At 53.4% G+C, this 18,737-nt stretch overlaps 2 protein-coding genes across 2 annotated transcripts in view; one reads left to right on the forward strand and one right to left on the reverse strand.

Moving 5' to 3' along the window:
• LOC104275412 (dual specificity testis-specific protein kinase 1-like) overlaps positions 1-9,204 on the forward strand; it is a 10,598-nt gene extending 1,394 nt beyond the window's left edge. The window contains exons 2-8 of the mRNA XM_009871357.1: positions 3,592-3,713; positions 3,856-3,904; positions 4,647-4,796; positions 6,056-6,229; positions 6,759-6,842; positions 7,853-7,939; positions 9,103-9,204. Of these exons, the coding sequence (XP_009869659.1) occupies positions 3,592-3,713; positions 3,856-3,904; positions 4,647-4,796; positions 6,056-6,229; positions 6,759-6,842; positions 7,853-7,939; positions 9,103-9,204 (768 nt within the window). The remainder of the gene's footprint in view (positions 1-3,591; positions 3,714-3,855; positions 3,905-4,646; positions 4,797-6,055; positions 6,230-6,758; positions 6,843-7,852; positions 7,940-9,102) is intronic.
• Positions 9,205-16,204: 7,000 nt separating this feature from the next.
• FCN2 (ficolin (collagen/fibrinogen domain containing lectin) 2) lies at positions 16,205-18,727 on the reverse strand (the record flags this gene model as incomplete). The annotated part of the gene is made up of 4 exons (XM_009871358.1): positions 16,205-16,511; positions 17,394-17,528; positions 18,041-18,170; positions 18,584-18,727. Coding segments are annotated over 4 exons (657 nt in total), but the record flags the coding sequence as incomplete, so codon positions are not given.
• Positions 18,728-18,737: the final 10 nt, after the last annotated feature.

The raw sequence follows: 18,737 nt of genomic DNA on the forward strand, positions 1-18,737 counted from the left end.
CGCGGGGTGATCACCGCTCTGTGAAGAGCAAAGTGAAAGGACCTGCTTTACGTCAGGGAGGGAGACTTTCATCTCTGAAAGCAGGTGCTGCATTGCTTTGTAGTGTGGCCAGGGATGAACACTTCATCTCTCCTCCCAGCAGCCCTCCTGAAGGTGGTTGCTGACACTGGTCTTGGTTGTTGGGAGACGACACAGACACAGCGGAAACAGGTTGAGCCTGACTATTGCTGCCATCAGCTCCTTAGCTTGACCAGCCCCTGCTCTAAACACCATGACTGCACGTTTCTCTTGTGCCAGCACAAGATGCATCTGCCAGAGGAGCACTCTCACATACCCTGGCTGGTGGAAGCACATGTGGCCGGCTGAAACTCACGGAGCCAGGCTGGCAGGATCTGGCCACGGAACTGCAGAAATCACCAAGTCAGTTAGATAAACACGCATCACCTTCTCAGGGCTTGTTCTCCTCCTCTGTTGCATCTGGTCTTGGTGCTGTGATAAAGCCTTTGGGTGAACTTCAGTTCTGGGAATGACGCCCTAAAGTTGTTCAAGGAAAATCTCCAGCCAAAGGTCTTTGGCAGCTCTTTGCAGAGTGCAGCAGTACGGGGTGAATACCTCTCTCCGCCACAGCCTCCCTCTAGCAACTGCTTTCCCACCTACGCAGCGTGCTGTTGTCATCACCTTCTCTTTTCTTTAACTAGCAGATTTTCATAGTAACAGTTGCTGTTTCCTCCGTGCATGACATTTTCCTCCTGCCCTGGCAATGAATGAAATTACAGCCGTAGGCAGGCTGGAGACACAGATCTTGAATGAAAATGAAATAGCTTCTTGAAGTAGAAGCAGAAAAAGAAATGTAAAATAAATAAAGTTTGAAGGAAATGCTGTGGGTCAAATAGTCAGCGGAGGATCAAAAAGACAGCAGAGGAAGTCTCGGGACAAGGACAGTCCTTTGAGGGGACTTGACGTTTGTCTGGGGGCTTGAGTGTGACCGTAACCGGGTGGTCTGATGACTTGTGATCCTTTGGGTCAGCCCATGCCTGTGGACTTGTAGCCCTGAACCAGCAGCACTCGTGCTGTGGACTGTCCCTGGCCAGGGTCCTTGGAAGCTCTCTGCCAAGAGATGCCACCTGCCAAAGTGCTCCTGCTGCCAGGACATCCACCCCTCAAAGTGCTGGCACTGCCTGTGCTGGCCGACTGTTGCTTTTGCCATCCTTTGCCCTTGGGTTAAGCCCATTCCCGTGAGCTGTTGTACGTTGTTCGGCCGAGGAAGGAGGATTCTCTTGGTGGTACTTGGTGACTCAGACTCAAGAGGTCTGGGCACAGCTTTCTGCTCTGTGGGTTACAGATTGCACGGCCTGGGCACAAGGTGCTTTCCCTCTTTCTCTGCCTTACTTTCCTGATGTGCAAGAAGGAGTTATTCAAATATGACTTTCTCTTGAGGAAAGCATAAAGCTTCTTTCATTGGCAGCTCTCCTACATCACCTAAGGTGCTCAAAAGCAGGAGAGAAATGCAGTGTGACTTCTTTTTTTTCTGGTTTAAGGCATTGCCCAAAGGGAGCCTCTGAGCAACCTCTTTCCTAGTGGCCCTCAAAACGCTTCATACCCGCTAGGAAGCACGGTCCCACTCCCTGTCTTTCTGCAACTTTCCAGTGCCAGATTTTCACCTTTATTTCTCCACTTGGCTGAGTTGACACTGGACCCTTACCCTTCATCACTCCTCAGTATGAAATGAGAGCACTTCGGAGGACCCCCTGCACTTTCCTGGTTCTTGAACTGATCCAGGACAAAACCGGACACTTTGTGTGGTTCAGAATGGACCAAGGGTTGTGCCAGGTTGGTCAGAGCAATGTCTTAGGGCCTGTGGTCTCGGAAGAGGCTCTAAGCCCATTACTTTTCCCCGTCTCTGCCCCTATTTTTTCAGGAGTGTGAGTCTACCCTTGCTTTTCAGTTTTTTTCCTCTCCCGACCAGGCTGGACTTTGCGTTATTCTGTGGACAGGAGTCCCTGCAGCGCTCACCGGCACAGGCAGGGTCTGTGACTTCTGCTGGTGTCCAGCTGGGACCTGCAGCCTCACCTGGAAGCTCAGTGTAGCTTTAGTGTCTCCTCCTGAGTTTGTGCAGAGCTAATAGGTCTCACTGAGACTAGTTTCAGGTATTTTTCAAACCTTCCAGATTTCGACTGCTCCCTGTACTCTGTCCTGGGCATAAGGGCACTCAGGGGCAAAGCTGATGGGTAGCATCTATTTACATCCGTGCAATTATGGTTAATAATCAGTTACCTCTGACGAGTGACCCCCGTCTGTGGTTATGAAGTCCCATCAGGTGAAGGTGTCGGAGCCCTGGCTTCCTTAGGACTTGCTCGAGTAGAGAGGCAGAGTTATTCCAGCGATAACATCGACTATCGGGTTACTCTCCTTCTGAAAGGAAGCAGCAGTTCATGTTGCTTCCAAGACAGTTTGTTTTGTGACCCTGATTATAATGCACCTTTCTCTGCCTGCAGCCCAGCTAGGTCTTACATGTAGCTCTTTGTTCCCCTCCTCTGGGCTAGTAACCTTATCTGTAAAGTCACCATCGCAGAGAGCAGTGGGTGACACTTTGGGACTCAAGGGCGCTGCTCTTCAGCCAGCTCATGCTGTGTCTGAACTATTTTTTCCCTTAAAACAATCAAAACCCCATAAACCTCAGAATGAGAGAAAATGAAACGTGTGGCTGGATTCTCTGCTAGCCTTGGGGGAGCTGTCAGGATGTCGGTGTGGCCCATACCTGCTACACGAGTCTCCTTAAAACAGATGTTAGCTGCGGGTGAACGCTCTGTGCTGTGGTCTCTAAAGTGCTTTTTGCTTCATCGACCCAGATAAGACGAGCCCCTCATTCAGCACTGCCCAGCCCTGGTGCCTCCATGGGGGACAGCAAATTTCCTCCCCAAAGTGCCTGCTCGGAATGTTCAGTGTTGTAAGGTGTGCGTTTTCTGTGCTTTAGCTTCCAGCATCCCTGCCCGGGGGAAGCCCCAGGAATGAGGTGTCTGGGGGTGATTTATAGTGGGGGCTCAGGCTGGCGTGTGGCTGGAAAGCAGAGACGGGACCTCTGTCCTGGGATGTGGGCGAGAGATGAGCTGGATCGTTGCCTTCTTTGTTGTGTCTGTCTGGTGGAGCCTGGGTGGAGGGGACTGGCCGTGGGCAGGGGTGCAGGAGGAGCTGAGGATGAGGAGCTTTGTGCAGTGGTCAGACCCAGGTGGGAAGGAGGGATGGAGATGTGGGGCAGGCTGTGGTTGGGATGGGACATTGAATGCAAGGCATTGGAGGGGAGAAAGCCAGCTCTGCAGTGTGGGCTGACAAACTGCTCCAGCGCAACAAACACACGAATTTTGGCAGAGAAATAGCGTTGTGATGTGCTGGGACAGGAGGGACCTGTCTGCCATCACTGAGTGTGAGCTTCTGCGGAAGGGACACACCTTGCGCTTGTGCAGATGACTGTGCAAAGCTCTGGGCAGCTGGGAAATGAGAGTCAGGTTTGTGATTGGGAAGGGACGCGGCTGTACAGAGGGGCTGGCAGACTTTTGGAAGCTAAGAGATATCCTACTCCAACCCTGGCTCCAGGTGACCCAGGCTGCTGCTTGTAAAGTGATGGTGGTGAAGATCTACAAGAACGACGTGGACCAAGAGGTGATTGTGCGTGAGATCAGCCTGCTGCAGAAGCTGTCCCACCCCAACATCGTCAGGTGGGCATTGCTCTGGCCATGAGCAGCGGGCGCTGGCAGAGGCTGGAGCTGGCTTGGTGTCTCAAGGCAGTTCTGCAATGAGGGACTGAGCTGAACCTTCACAGCTTCTTTTCTTTTTTTGTCGTTGTGTTCTTCTGCTTAGGTACCTTGGGATATGTGTGAAGGATGACAAGCTGTACCCCATTCTGGAGGTAAAGGTTTCTTGCTTGCAAGTGTGCTGTGGGCAGGCGACGACCCTGCGGTTCTTTGGCAGGGAGGGTGGCAGGTATTGGTAATGCATACCTGTGCCTCTCCGACCCCTGCCCCTCTGCAGGGCTCTGGACTAGCAAGATTGCCTGAGAAGGGCTTCTGGTCCTTTCTGCCCTGTAGCTGGTCACAGCTGGAGTGGGGCACAGTCACCGCAGGCCCATGAGGTTCAGGCAGGATAGCCAAAAATTTCAGGTTGAGTTGGTACCACCCAGGGGCCAGAACGGGCCAGCTGGCAGGGAGACGGGCCACTGGGGTGGGAGGGCAGGTGGAGAAGGTAAAGCAGGTGGAGAGTGGCCAGCGCGCAAGGGTGGTGTGGTCCAGTGGAAAAGCCTGGGCCGGTCCTGGGGAGGTCCACCTTGTTCTATGCTGTCAGCGGTAGAAGGTGTTCACTGAGCTGCTGCCAGGCTTTTTGCCTCCTGCTTCGCTGCCTGCAGGTGAGGCCCAGGGCTGGTTTATAGAGCTGTCCCCGCAGTGGGGCAGACCCCAGAGCCCAGCAGTGACTCCCTGTGCCGGGAGGGGTGTTTGTGCTGGACCGCACACAGGACCTCTGGCTGCGGTGGCATTCCCAGCCTCTGTCCTGAAGGAGGGGCTCCTGGCTTGGTCTGAGAGGGTTCAGCTCCTGAGAAGCTCAAGGGCAGCCCATGCCTGGCTGCTCAGCCACACAGGTTTTGTCTCTGTTCACAGTACGTGAATGGGGGTTGCCTGGAGGAGCTCCTGGCCAGCAAAGATGTTGCTTTGACGTGGAAGGAAAAAGTGGACTTAGCTTCTGACATCACCAGAGGCATGATCTACCTGCATTCCAAGAACATCTACCACCGAGATCTCAACTCCAAGGTACACAGCTGGAAAGGGGGCATCAGCCCCAGATTGCTGAAGGTGACCCTATTAGGGGACAGAACAGGGGCCTCTTAGGGCTATAGCCATGAGGGTTGAGGCCTCCTGCTGGTCCTCTGCACCACGGCAGAGTTCCTGATAAAACCTGTCATTGCATTGCATTCATTGCTTGCCAAGCAGGAGACACAGACAGACATAAAAATATATTGCTTGTAGTGCTGTTGCTGTCAGAGAAGAAACCAGACGGAAAAGTGTGCGAGATGCATGTGGCTTATTTTCCTACAGTTGCATGAGGAACTCTGCCAGATTTAGAGGTTTCCTTTCCTGCCCACAGCAAGGAGGAAGCTAGCAGGAGCTGGTCACAGGCTCTGGGAGCAAATGCCATGTGAGATGGCCCCTGTGTGTGGAGCGCCAGCAGAGCTCAGATATCTGTCTCCTCACTCAGGAGCAGGGAAGTTGCTCTTCCTTGAGCCAGAGGCTCAAGGTGCTCACTACGAAATCACAGACAGCAAGCAAGGACAAGGCAAGAGCCTGGTTCGCTCTGACCACAGGTTTCTTGGCCAGTGTGCTCTGAAGTCAGGTGAGGTGTAATTCCCTGTCTGGTGGTGACTGGTGAGCTCGACACCTTCCCAGGCCTGACTGTGGCAAATGCTGGAGGTCCCTGCCGGGCCCTCCTCTCTCGCTGTGGTGCTTCAACCCCAAGAGGCTCATCCTTCCCCAGGGAAGCCAAGGAACCTGGAGTGATGTTGGCTGAAGATACGGGAAAGAAATGTGTGTGTTAGGGAGATCCATCTGGAGAAGATGCCTTTTGTCTCTGCTAGATCCCTGGGAACAGAGGCCAGAGAGGAAATCCTGGGGAACTGAACAGGCCAGAACTGCTGGAGTTTTGAGAAACCTGAAGATAATTTTGTAGAAATCCTCCAGAAAGCTGTGTTAGGGCTGTGTAGCCACGGGCAGCGAGGAGGGCTGTGGCGCTGATCCTGCCGCCTTCAGTGGAATGGTGAGCAAGGTCGAGAGGCACATTCTGAGGCTTCTTTCAAATAAAAGGATGTGGATCCTGTCCGTTGAACAGCTTCTTTTCAGAGGACTTGTTTTGGGTTCAGATGTGGCTGGTTCATCCCGGGTCTGCCCCGCGCAGTCCGTGTGTGCCGCCAGGACGCAGATCTCTGGTGAGGGGGGGGCTGGGGCTGACAGCCGGCGAGATGCCGCTCGGTGACGTGTCATTCCTTGCCACGCCGTGCCCCACGGGCTCCTTTCAGAACTGCCTCATTCGCGTGACGCCGCGGGGCCGCGAGGCACTGGTGACTGACTTCGGGCTGGCCAGGGAGGTGGTGGAGCTGCCTGTGAAGGACGCGGAGAGGAAGCTGTCCCTGGTGGGCTCTGCTTTCTGGATGGCTCCTGAGATGCTGCGGGGAGAGCCCTACGACCGGAAGGTATGGCACCGCTTCCAGCTCCTTGTTCATCCTCAGAGCTCCCGAGTGAGCGCAGGAGATGTCTCCTCTGCTTGCTGGTGACATGCCCCGAGAGCAGAAAAGCCCTTCCCTCCTTCCCCGGCAGACGTTGCCCTGCTGTCTGCACCTTTGCTGTGCGTAGCAACGTGGAAGTTCCTTATGTGGCGTTGTTAAGTGAAACTTTTAGGGGAATGGATTGCTGCCGTGGCCAAACAGAGCGAAGCCTCTCTGAGGCAGCTGCTTAGTGAGTCACAGCCCAAAGAGGCTGGTGCAGGATCTGGGGGGTACAAGCACCAGGCATGTTGAACAAGGGCACCAGCCTTCCTGAAGACGAGGCAGGACTCCAGGTGGGGCTGTGGTGTTTACGGGTGGCTTTGGAAGCTGAGAAGGAGTTTAGGGGGTGGCCTTTTGTGTAACTCATGGAGGGACCTTGTCGTCGGTACTCCCCTTTCTCATGCCTGGCTTCTCTGCTCGCCCTGTCCCACCTCCTGCTCTCCCACCCCTTCTGCAGGTGGACGTGTTTTCCTTCGGCATCGTCCTCTGCGAAATCCTGGGCAGGATCCCAGCTGACCCCGAAGTGCTTCCCCGGACTCAGGTGATGATTCCTGTAGCCAAATCTAATGGTGTTTTTTCCGTGGTATCAGCTTGTGGCTTTTCTCTTGACCAGGCAGATCCACACACACGTGTACGGGTCCACACGAGGTTTTTCTGTTAGAAAATCTGATCTCAATGTTTTCAGTGCACAAGAATTTAGTGTGTCTGTAGTTTCGAAACTTCTGTTAGATGAGCAATTTGAGATGAAGTATTTCTGTTTAAAGACCTTAATTCCAATCCACGTTGACATTTCAGCTTCTCCGCTGAAATGGCAGCTTGAACACAACTTCATCACAAATGTTTATTTTCAAATGCACACAGTTCATGTGGAAACAGTGGGCTTGCCTAAAAGCGTGGCCTTTTTTGTTTCGACTTTTGCAACATTTCTCTTCTGCAAAGTGGGAAGGTAAAGTTTATCCTGAACACGGATGAAAAATCCATCAGGAGAAATTGCTGTTTCCAAGGAGCAGTGCAAAGAAGCTGCAGTGGCCAGAGATGGTTCCATGTTTCTGTGAGACTGAGCACTCTCTGTGTTCACCAGATGAAGGAGAATTACAAATCAGAGACTCTGAAGTCTGGAGGGACAAGGCTGTAGTTATGGAAGCAGCTGACTGGAGCACTTTGGCTCTCAGTTGCTGCAGGAAGACCAGACAATCTGCAGTTCCCATCCACGGCAGCCACTGCTCAGCACCCAGTGCTGGGTCCTCTTCTGGTTTCTGCTTTTGTGGCTCTTCTTGCCTCAGTTTGAGCTTCTCCAGGAGGTCCCCTACAGCCCCCAGGGACAGCACAGAGCAAGCAGAAGGATGCTGCACAGTCCCAGCTCTGCTGGTGTTTTACCACCCGTGCAGCCCTGCCGGAGCTGCCGTTCCCCAGCACCTTCGCGCAGCTGTCAGCAAAATAGCTGGGATGGAGATGCTAAAAGCTTTAAAGCGTGAGCTTGGAATGATGAAGAGCTTTTAAAACACTTGATAGCTGAGCTCTTTTCTGTGTACTCTTCCCCCTTCCTCACAGGATTATGGATTGGATGTTGCTGCCTTCCAAGGGATGATCCGTGAATGCCCCAAGCAGGTGGTGGACCTTGCTGCTCGCTGCTGTGGGGTGAGATTCTCGCTATTTTTTTTCTTTGGTTTTACTGCATTTGTATCACACATGTCCAACACAGACCAAATGTGTTGTGAACCCCTGGAGAGGTTGAACCTGCTGTTCTCTGTGGTAACACACAGGATTCTGCCACTTTTGCTGTGGAGTGATGAGATTTTCCTGGGCTAGTAATACACTTTCATCCCCTGGGCAGTTTTGCCCCTAGGAGAAGTGTTAAATTTGTGTATTACAGAGTCCAAGGGTCCTGCCTGTTCTCTTGCATGTTGACCCCGGAGTGGGGAGCATGTTGGTGATGGTGTCCAGTCCCTCCTTGAGCCAGGCTGCAGGCAGAGGCACCAGCTGATCCTCTGTGGAGGGCACAGCCTCGCTGTTACCAGCCCTGGTGTCAGGTCTCATCAGAGCATTGTCCTCCAGCTTTTCTTGCTTTGGCATTAAAGGATAGTGCTGAAAGCTGGGGGACTCCCCAGGCTGCCCAAAGCCTTGGGAGGCAACACAGAGAGAGAATGAGGATTGGAGTTAATCTCTGAGAAAAAAAAAAAAAGAAGGTACAGGCAGGGAGTGGAGAAGCTGGATGATCATAATGCACCTAACTGCTAGGAGCTCAAGGCAGCATGTGGAAATAAATCTTTGCATGGGTCCTGAGAATGTGTGAATAACTCGCCCTGAATCAGAGGAGTGGTTCACGTCAGCAACAGACTTTGATTTTTGTGTGGTCAGGCCTTGTACCTCTGCTGGGCAGCTTCCTCATGCAAGCTGACACAGCATCGAGCTTCTGCCCGGAACAGCTCTTGGGGCTGTTCTTCCCTGCCCTGGTGCGCTGTGCAGGTCAGGGTGCTTGCTGGGGCAGCTCCCCGGGCTGGCTTCCTGGGGTCAGGCATGGAGGGGTGCAGGACAGGGGTGCCCGGGGCCATGGCCCTCCCTTTGGGTGCACCCCAATGGCAGTGGGAGGGCTGGGGGGGCACAGGTCACTGAGGGTGAGCTGCACTAGGGGGACAAGACAGATCCTGTCGTGACAAAGTTCAGGGAATGAGAGATCTCCCTCCTGATACCCCCCTGCAGCCTTTCCCTGCACAGCACCTGCTCTGCCCTGCTTGGGTGGGCGAGGGATGAGCAGTTCCCTCAGCTCCCGGGTCCTCCTCAGCTTTCCCTTCCCGTTCCAGGTGGAACCGTTTAAGAGGCCGTCTTTCTCCGAAATCCTGGATGAGTTGGAGGATGTCGCGGAGAGCCTGGAGCCTAGGAAGGACAATCAGCTTTCGGGCTGAGCTGTGTGCCTGCCGTGAGGCTTGGCAGGGAATCACCTGAACTGTACATTAACTGGCTGAGGGGTCAGGAGTGAAGAAGGAAGGTGGGGAAGGAAAGAACTAAGCGATGTGCTGGTGTTTATTTAATTATAGTCTCGATCTCTAATTTCTTGGATGGCAAACGTGGTTAAAAATGGAGAAGAGACTTACCAAGGATATATTTCTCCTAGCTAAGGCTTTTAACAGATGTAATTAAGACACTGAGCAGCCTTTGTCCGTTTGCTTGTTAAAAGCAAATGATCCTGGAGGGACCTGAATTCCCTTGAGGATACTTTCCAAATCCCTGACAGGAACATCATCCTCTCCTCCTTCCCTGTGCCCCCTGGACCTGGGGCCTTCTCCTTCTCCATCACCATGGCCTCGGGGAATCGCCTCTCGGGGGGCAGGGGTCTGCGCAGTGTGAAGGAGAGGGGCTTCGCGGTGCTTGGTGAGCCCTGGAGTCGCCTTATATTTCAAAGCCTTAAAGCACCCGCCTGGCAGCCTTGCAGGAGCAGGTGTGGGCTGTGAGCTCTCTGGCTGGGTCTCCTGGTGTTGCGCTCGGGGCGTCCCCAGACACCGAGGCACCCGGCAGGGCTTTGGAGAGTCAGCCAGGGCCGCCCACGGGTGCTGACCTGCAGTGGCCGAGGTGATGGGGAGGGTGTGCCTTACCGAAATATGAACTAACCGACTAATATCTCCTCTCAGAAAAATTTTGTCAGACACGTGTCCCAGCATCACAGCAATCTGGATTTTTCCTCACCACCCTCAGCCGGGGCTCAGAGATGGAGGGGTCTACCTCTGCTTCTTGTCCCGCTGCAAAGACGGCAGCGAGCACAGTGCCAACAGCTTGTGAGGCCAAAACAGGGGAGAGCTGGGTCCAGCATCATCCAGCATTTCACCTGTTTCTCTGCCTGGCCCAGCACCCATTGCCTGCTCAGTGATGTGGGACCCTCATGGGCCTCAGGGCTCAGGGAGCCAGAAAAGGACTTTGTCCTGTGACCATGCTTTCTTCTGTCGCCCAGAGGAGGGTCTTGGGGCTGTGGTTCCACGCCAGAGGTGGAAAGAATAATGGATAGAAATGGTCTGGCACTGCAAATTAAGAGAGATGAGCAGTCGAGTCCCTGCCGCCAGATCAGCTGATTGCTGGGTCATTGGTCTGAAAGACATATTCTGGGACCAAAATGTTTGTGGGTGTATATAGGTGTAATGTCTCTATAGTGGTGGAGCTGTGGCTCTGTTTCTGTAGACTGTAAACTCCTGGGGAGAGGATCTTCTGTCCACCAAAAAGTATTTGTACAGTGTTTAGCCCAATGGACCTTCAACCTGAAGCTTGAAGGCTGTTCCCACATAGTGGTAGACCCACCCAGGGGCCTCATCTCAAGCTCTTGGAGCCAGCTTTGGTGTCAGCATCTCTGCGCCGTGGTGCCTGCACAAGGGAGCGTGATGTGCTGGGGTGGAGACCAGTGGAGGACCGTGGTGCATTTTCAGAAGGGTTTGCAAAGAATTGGGAGCTGGTGTGAAAAGCATTGAATGGCCGCAGGGTCACCAGCTCAGCCACCTCTCCAGGGACATCTGCAGCTCCTCATTCCCAGAGGTGCTCTTGTGCTTTTTTGGGATGCTGACTCAGTTTCACAAGAAACCTCCTTCTCAACAGTAAACTGCCCAGCAAATACCTCCATCCTAGCTGGACACTGCCAGGGACAGGGAAGCAAAGCTTCCAGAAGGAGAAGACTGAAAACAAGGGAAGCTTTTCAGCTGGAGAAGGGAGAGTGGCTGCTGTTTGACTTGCACCAGTTTGGGGAGTTCAGACCACTGGAGTGAAATGGACTGCAACAGCCGTGCAAGCAGCACCAATGTGTGTCTGTGTCTTCACTGAGAGCCAGCCACCGACAGCATCACAGCAACGTGTGGGACAAAACTCACAGGGTGTGCATTTAGTTGTGGGGGGATGGACCTGAGCTAACTGCAACCTCCCAAGGCTTCCCAGGCTCCCCTGGGCTCTTCTTCCATAGAGGACTAGGCTTGAGAATGAGGAATCCAGCAGTACGTCCTGACACTCAAAGCATTAAGGATACAAAGCCTGTTCCAAAGGCCACTATGGATGAAGGATAGCTGTCCTCAGCTCAGTCCCTGGCTAGATGCATTGCTTTCACAAAGCCTTCCTCCAGCCTTCCCAGTGCTGCCGGGTCAGCCAAGCTGGAGTCTGTCCTTCCTCTGCCCAGCCTGCATAAGAGCAGACTAAAGGAAGATCCCTCAGCATATCAGTCCCTCAAATGGCCTGTCACGGGGCGAAGGTGACTTGTTCCAGGAGCACTTCCCTGCAGAGCTGCTCTCCCACTGTCCACCCCTTGCCCAGGACCAGCAAGGCTTGGTGCTGGGGGTGTCCTTCCACAGACAGAGCTGATCCTTCCTCCAGCCGTACATCTGACTGGCCCTGCAGAGCAACAGCTGCGGGGCTGGGACACAGCAGAAAAAGCATGCGGAGTTGTGTGTACTTTGGGGATGCTGCGGTATGAAGGAAGATCTGGTTTTATTTATCTGCTTGGGGTTTAGAAGCCTGCTCAAGGATTAAACAGGTCTGGGGATGGGGGATGTTTTCTGTGCAGAGCACAGAGGATGGCATTAGCCAGCGTGGTCTGAGCTGCAGTGGATGAGAACTGTGTTTCTTAAGGACTTGCCCTGTGCCCCGTCCGCTCTCATGGCGAGGCCACACGCTGCGTATCAGGTGAGCGAAGGACATCAGCAGGGGCAGGTGGGACCAAGGCTGCAGGCACCATGTGGACTAGAAGAGCCAGTGCAGGGAGTCAGCAGAGAAGAGAGGTGGTCTGGGAATTTGGTGCATTGCACGGACCAAGTGTTTCTCTTCACTGGTGGGAGCTGGAGGGAGAGGCAGGCACGGGAAACCTGCCAAGATGCCTCCAGGCACGAGATGTGTGCTTGGGAGCGCAGGGCCTGGCTTCCTCGTGCTAGTCTGACGCAAAGTCTGGGCCACTGGGTGAATTCCTTGTCAGGGAGTCCTGGCACTGACCTGAAGCAACTGCGACGGTGGGTGCAGGGCCATGCTGCACCCCAGGGGCCATGTGTTCCCCCATCGTGCATTGTGTTGTCGTTTGTTTGTTTTTATAAATGCCATTTGGCAATAAAATCTGGTGGTTCTTTTCCACATCAGCCCCGACTGCTGTGTCTCATCATCCTGGCTGTGCTGAGTGGTGCTGCCACAGTGCCGTGTTTCCACGTGTAGGCACCAAACGCAACTGAACAGTGGCTTCATCCTCTACCAGCATAGTCAACCTTTAGTTAAAAAGTAATTTACACAAGAGTATTACCTATGAACAAGTGGTATTTTGAGCTCATTGCCCCTCTGTGCCCTTGGTTTGTGGCAGGGTCTGCTGGTGTCACCCCCTCACTTCTGTTGGGTGGGCACAAGGTACGAGCAGCAGTGCCCAGTGCACAGGGGGGTGGATTCATCTTCTCCGCTACAGCAGCCTGTGAGCCAAAAATACCAAACCACTGGGAAGTGATTTCCCTTCCCCAGCTGCAGGGTTTTTTATGCTGATGCGTACGTGGCATCACCTGCTTTGAGCCCACCCTGCTGGCAACTCAACCCCAGGGGACCGCTGGCTCCCTCCTGCCCCCTGCCCCCTCGCTGGGATGGGGAGGAGAAAATGGAATGAAAGGCTGGAGGGTTGAGACTAAGGACAGGGAGGGTTCACTCACCAATTACAGACACAAGTAAAAAACAGTCGACTTTGGGAAAAAACATAATTTAACCAACAAAGCCACCAGCAATTTACCAATCAGATCAGAGTAAGATAATGCGAAAATAAAACCAGACCTGAGAAGCACCTTTCCCCTGTCCCTCCCTTCTTCCCAGGTTCAGCTCTCTTCCAGATTTCTCTACCTCATCCCCAGAAGAGTGTGGGGACTCATTCCTCCTCGGGGAGGAGTCCTCATACTCTTTTCTTGCTCCACCGTGGCATCCCTCCCATGGCACAGTCCTCCACCAGCTTCTGCAACGTGCGTCCTTGCCAAGGGGCTGCAGCTCCTCTCGATCTGTTCCAGCACGGGTCCCCCCAACAGGGCGCAGACCTCCCAGCGATGGGTGGCTCTGCTTCCCTCGGAGTCACAGCCACCGCTGGGCACAGTGCCCTGCTCCAGCGTGGGCTCCTCGGCGGCTGCAGGTGGGTGTCTGCTCCGCCGTCAGCCTCCACGGGCTGCCGGGGAATCTGGGCTCTGGCACTGCTCCCCCCTCCTACACTGACCTTGCTGTCTGCAGAGTTGTTCTTCTCACAACCCCTTCCTCTCCAAACCAAAACAAATTGTCCGTCTCAAATATATTTATTGCAGAAGCACTGATTGGCTTGGCCTTGGCAGAGGGGGGACCCTCTAGAAGCTTCTCAGAAAATCAGAGTTACTCTTGGAAAATCAGAGTAAGGTGTTCACTACGCCAGGACCACCAGGTCTGCTGCACCCAAACACAAATCACAGAGCAGTGCTGAAGCTCAGTTCTCTGAGCTACTCACACGGTACTCATTGGTGTTAGGTAGGAGGAAGACCTTTTTTTTCCCAAGTCCAGTTTCTTGAAGTCAATCAGCTTTCAGGTTTAGAGCTGTGGAATCCCTGTTCACTCACATGTGGACGAAGCGCTGTGTTCTTCCCTGGAAAGAGCCTCTCCGCAGCCCCGGGGGCTGGCAGTCGTCCCGCGGCTGGGTTGGGTTGTTGGCTCTGCCCGTGTCCCGGACGATGCAGAAGGGTGTTGCTGGAGGTGGCCTTGATCTGGCCGGGAGGCTGGCCTGGCTGGGACCCGAGAGGACTAGTTTGCCTTGCTTTTGCTTTCAGATGGCTGTGCATCCCAGCCTTTCATCATGTGTCTGATACGGCAGAAACTGGGTCCTCTCCTCACATCCCATAGCCTGGCCCACCCTGCTCCTCTGGTGACTCCCTCGGCTTCACTTGATATTATTTGCAGCAAGTCAAATGTCTGGAGAAGCTCTGGGGACGTTGCCACTTGTAGGCTTCAGGGTTGGCCCTTTCCAGATTCACTAATGAGCAGAAGAGGTTTTTTCAAACCCAAAATGCAAACCTGATCCATGGGCTTTCCAGGCCACAGAGAAAAAGTCCTGAGAGGAGCAGTGGCCAGGATCAGTCACAGACTGACCGGGGCTATTTTGCTTTTCTCCTGGGGAGCCTTGGCAAGACGATGGAAAGCAAGAGGGACTGGATGGTCCTGACACTAGTGATTCAGTTCTCCCTGACTGGAGCCAGTGCAAGCTGTCTCTGGCTGCTGGCTGCCTGGCCTGGACCATCAAGCCCAAGGACCCTCTCTCCCCAACACCTGTACCAGCACAGAGCATTTTCCTGCCTTGAAGTGGTTGGGGCCCCTGCTGGAGGGCATGCAGTCCCAGCCCGTGGCTCACTGCGCCAGCTTAGGGGACACAGGGGAATGTCACTCTGCAGCCAGGTCCAAACCACCTTGCCCAGCACTGGTGATGGCTTGTCGTACCCAAATATTTCCTCTATGGAGTCAGGTAGTGGTCTGGGAATACTGACTGGGTGAGTTTCAGTAAATTGTTCTTCGTGTTCTTTTAATCCCTCTAACAGTGGTCTCCTTCGCAGAGGAAATTTAAATGTCAAAGGTTTCTGTGTAGCAAGAGGAGAAGATACAGGGGAACAGAGAAAGGAGGAGATTCAGCACTTTTAGCTGGGTTAAAGCTGAGGAAGTGAGCATCAGCTTGTACGTCTCTGCAGGAGTCTGTGCTTCTGCAGAGCTGTCTGGGACAGCTCCTTGGGCTTCTCTCTGAAAAGCTGCTCACGGACAAACAGCACCAGTGGCTCACCGAGTGAGACACAGCTGGATGCTGTGGGACCCTGCTCCGGCTCCTGCTGAGGGCACATCAGTCTGGCTGGGAGGAGGATTAAAACAAAACAGAGCTCCAGGAGGTGGGACTTCCAATGTGTGCTTCTCTGCTCAGACCTGCACCTTCTCACGTGCCTGAAAAGAAGAGAGCAGGGACAGGGAGATGCAAAACCTCAGGTTTGTTTCTCAGCACATCGCTGACCTGCTGTGGTGTGCTGGTTGAGGGGCCTCTTTGCTTTTCTGCCCTCCAAGCTGCCCTTGCTACACATCTGTGCAGTCAGTAGTGGGATAAAGCCCGCACTGTGAGGAACAAAACACAAATAAATACTCTGCTTCCACTCCCCCCTGCAGTGAGGGGTTAGCACTAGACCTTCCTCCCTGCATCACTGTGGGGAAGATGCATGAGCAGGAGTCCAGGAGGAAGAGTCCCTTTAGCCAGTTCTGCTATTAGTCAAATTCAACATCAGGTGAACTGCCCGGACTCCCTCTATCTCCCAGCAGATAGCTCATCTTCAGATGCTACTGGAAATCAGGTGAAATGGAAGATGCTGGCACCTGCTGGTGATTTACACAATGTCCACTTTTGCAAGGCTTGACTTGGGGCTAACAGTGTCTTGGTACCACACGTGTTGCTGGACAGACTGCTTTGTATCCAGCTCTTGGTCCACAGCAGCTAAAGAATATTTAGAAATGTGCCCTGAAGGAGTGGCTTAAGCTGGCTCTGAGCCTAGCTGTGTCGTGGTGGGAAGTGCTGAGCAACACTGCTGTGGTTCCAGGAGCTGAGATCCCACCTGAGCTGGCTCTTGGGTCCAACAGAGAAAGAGGCTGCATACACTGGAGGCTTCATAGACTGAAAATCACCAGTAACTACCATTTAGAATAATAATATCTGAAAGCTTTGCTGAGATGCAGTAACCTCACCATCACTTGGCCTTTAAATGAAGGTTATGCACTTGTCAGGAAAAGATGCTTGGGCTCGGTCAGCATCCGTGGGGCTGCTGGAGATAGTCCAGTGTAAGAGTCTGGTGCTCAAACCAGCACCAATCTCTTCTGGTCTCTAAAAGTCTGCTCTAGGCTGAAGGCACAACCTGTAATATCCTTCTTGGTCCAATTTTTCCCATTTTGTGTCTTCTCTCGGTGGCTGAGTGGCACCAGTTGGTGCTGGCTGGACACCTCTTGCCATGTTAAACTGGCCTGAATTTCATTTCCGTTCGCTTATGGGAGTAATGGTAGTCTTTGCCCGTCTTCCAGTTTATGCCATCGGCATAGCTCACGTGAACACCCGGCCAGTACATCCCGTTCAGGTTGGAGTAATGGCAGTCGTTGTACCACCACGCTCCCTTGTACTCTGTGGCACAGTTAAAGGAGCTCATGTCGTTGTCCTGGTCTGTCGTTGAAAATGGCATGTCCTTGTGGTACGATAAGGAGTCTCCTGCAGAGAGTACATGCTCACAGTTACTGCAGCAGAGAGCACAACAGGTACCCTAAGGTGTCTGTGCACCGCTGCCGGGCACCAGGGCACCTTGCTGGGTGCGAGGCAGATTTTATGAATTCTCCTCTTCTCTTAGCTGCTCGGCTTTCCGCCTTGCTCCTGGAAAGCAGGAGTGCCCTGAGCTCTGCTAGGACTGCTAAAACACATGGAGAACTTATCCATGCCTGTGAATCAAACGGGCCAGGCTCTCCTCACAGTTACAGGGGTGTCAGTTCTCTCGCACCGCTCAGATTCTCTGCAGACACACTGAGGTCAGGGCTATCAGACAGCTGCACAGAGCCCCATAAACCCAGAGCACTACTACCTCAGGCGTCGCTTTCACTCATTCCTGTGTGAGGGGTATTAAATTCTGCAGAGGATTTGGTTGCTTCTTAAAGAAAAACGAAACATCAGGCACTAAGAGGATGCAGTGCTGATGCTGCAAGTATTGAACAGCACCCCAGGCCTGGAAGTGCCAGAACTCGTGGGCAAGTATTTCTTTCCAATGTAGCTGAAAGCAGAATGTGGCCCAGCTGCTGCAAAGCTGTTGGGAAGGTTAAGCTGGATGAGGTGCTGCTCAAGACCAGGCTCCACTTTTGCTGCTAAACCACACGGCTGGGCTTGTAGGTAATGCTCTGGGTCACACTTCTGCAGGTGATGGGTGTCCTTGTCCTTTCCTACACTCAAAGGCCACTTGGCACCCGGGGTAACAGGGCCAGTTTTAAAAAAATTGGATGTAGACGGTGCAAGGAGTTTGTGTCCCATAGCTCTGTGCTATAAATGCTGGACACTTCTGAAATGCTCTAGAAAACATCCTTTCCCAGTGAGCTGCTGCTAACTTACCGGCATTTCCACCAAGGAAGTCTCCTAGAACCAGTTTGTATTTCTCAGACTCTCCTAAAACTCGGAATGAAGCGTACTTGGCAAAATAGTAGTTGTTTTCAAAGTCTCTCAGGTCAACACGGAGTTCACAGGGCCCTAGAAGAGAGGGCAGGCAGCGGTGGTGCAGGGCTGATGGTGAGAGCACACGTGGATTTCAGGGTGGAGGGTTTGAGGAGCCCTGAGCTGACTTGAGAGGAGCTTCCAGTACTTGAGAGTTTATGATTTATTTGAAGTTCCTGCAGAGCCTTTGATAGCCTTCTTGTGAAGCCCCTTTTCTGATCTGTTGTTGGGTGGCCATGGGCACTGAGAGCTAGACCCCCAGGAGTCCTGAATGCAGCTGTTTCTCCCAGGCTGGGTGTGAACATGCCGATTGTCACCACAACCAGTGCTAGCAGGAGGTCTTGGCCTGTCTCCAGGACAGGTCATGCAGCCAGTTCAGTCTCTTTTGTTAGAGGGCAATCTCCTGTGTGCAGTGGGCTGCAAGAACCTGCGTGCTGTTTAGGGTTATTGGTTGGGGCCTCAGGTGGGTTCAGAGAGTTCAGCGTCCCTTCCTGACCGAGTGTGGCACACGAGCTGGACTCTCAGCCCGGGACGGAGGCAGAACTTACCCAGCGAGGTGAGGAAGTGGATGTTGTCATTCCCCAGCCAGAACTCCGTCAGCTGGTTGCCAAAGCCTCGTTTGTATGAAACCCAGTCTCGCAAGAAGTTCACTGACCCATCCCAGCGCCTCTGGAAAACCTGCAGGAAAGGAAAGCCTCAGCCACCCCGGGCCACCCCCACCCCAAAAGCATCCGCAGCGCCCCGATGGCACAGCCTCCCTGCGTCAGGACACTCCTGTGGGCCTCCAGGGACCGAACCCCAGGGGAATCACTCGCTCACAGATCTCCTCCAGCTGCCCGTGGAAAAAATGAGGAAATAATTTGCCGATTTAAGCAGGAATTTGGTCTGTGGTGCTCAGCCTGCTCCCAGAGACATCTCCCAGAGGAATCCCCTGCATCCACAGCAACCCACCCAGGCTTGCTGATAGGAACCTCAGCTGTCCCCACAGTGTATGTTTTCCTCCCTTTTTGTTTCTATTTTGGTGCCATCCTTTGCAGTCTTAATAAAAATCACCGTAGGGACAGAAACCTCCCTCTTCTCCTCCCACTCACGATCCATCCTCCTCCATCTGTGTCCATGTCACAGAAGACGGTGGTGGCGTTGCAGCCCTGGGGGTAGATGGTGTACCAGCCGCTCAGGATCTTCCCTTTACCCAACAGCTCTTGGCAGTTCCTGGCTTCTGTGCCAATCAGGGGAAGAGATGGA

This window comes from Apaloderma vittatum, unplaced genomic scaffold (genome assembly GCF_000703405.1).
Source record: "Apaloderma vittatum isolate BGI_N311 unplaced genomic scaffold, ASM70340v1 scaffold15886, whole genome shotgun sequence".
Classification (NCBI taxonomy): Eukaryota; Metazoa; Chordata; class Aves; order Trogoniformes; family Trogonidae; genus Apaloderma; species Apaloderma vittatum.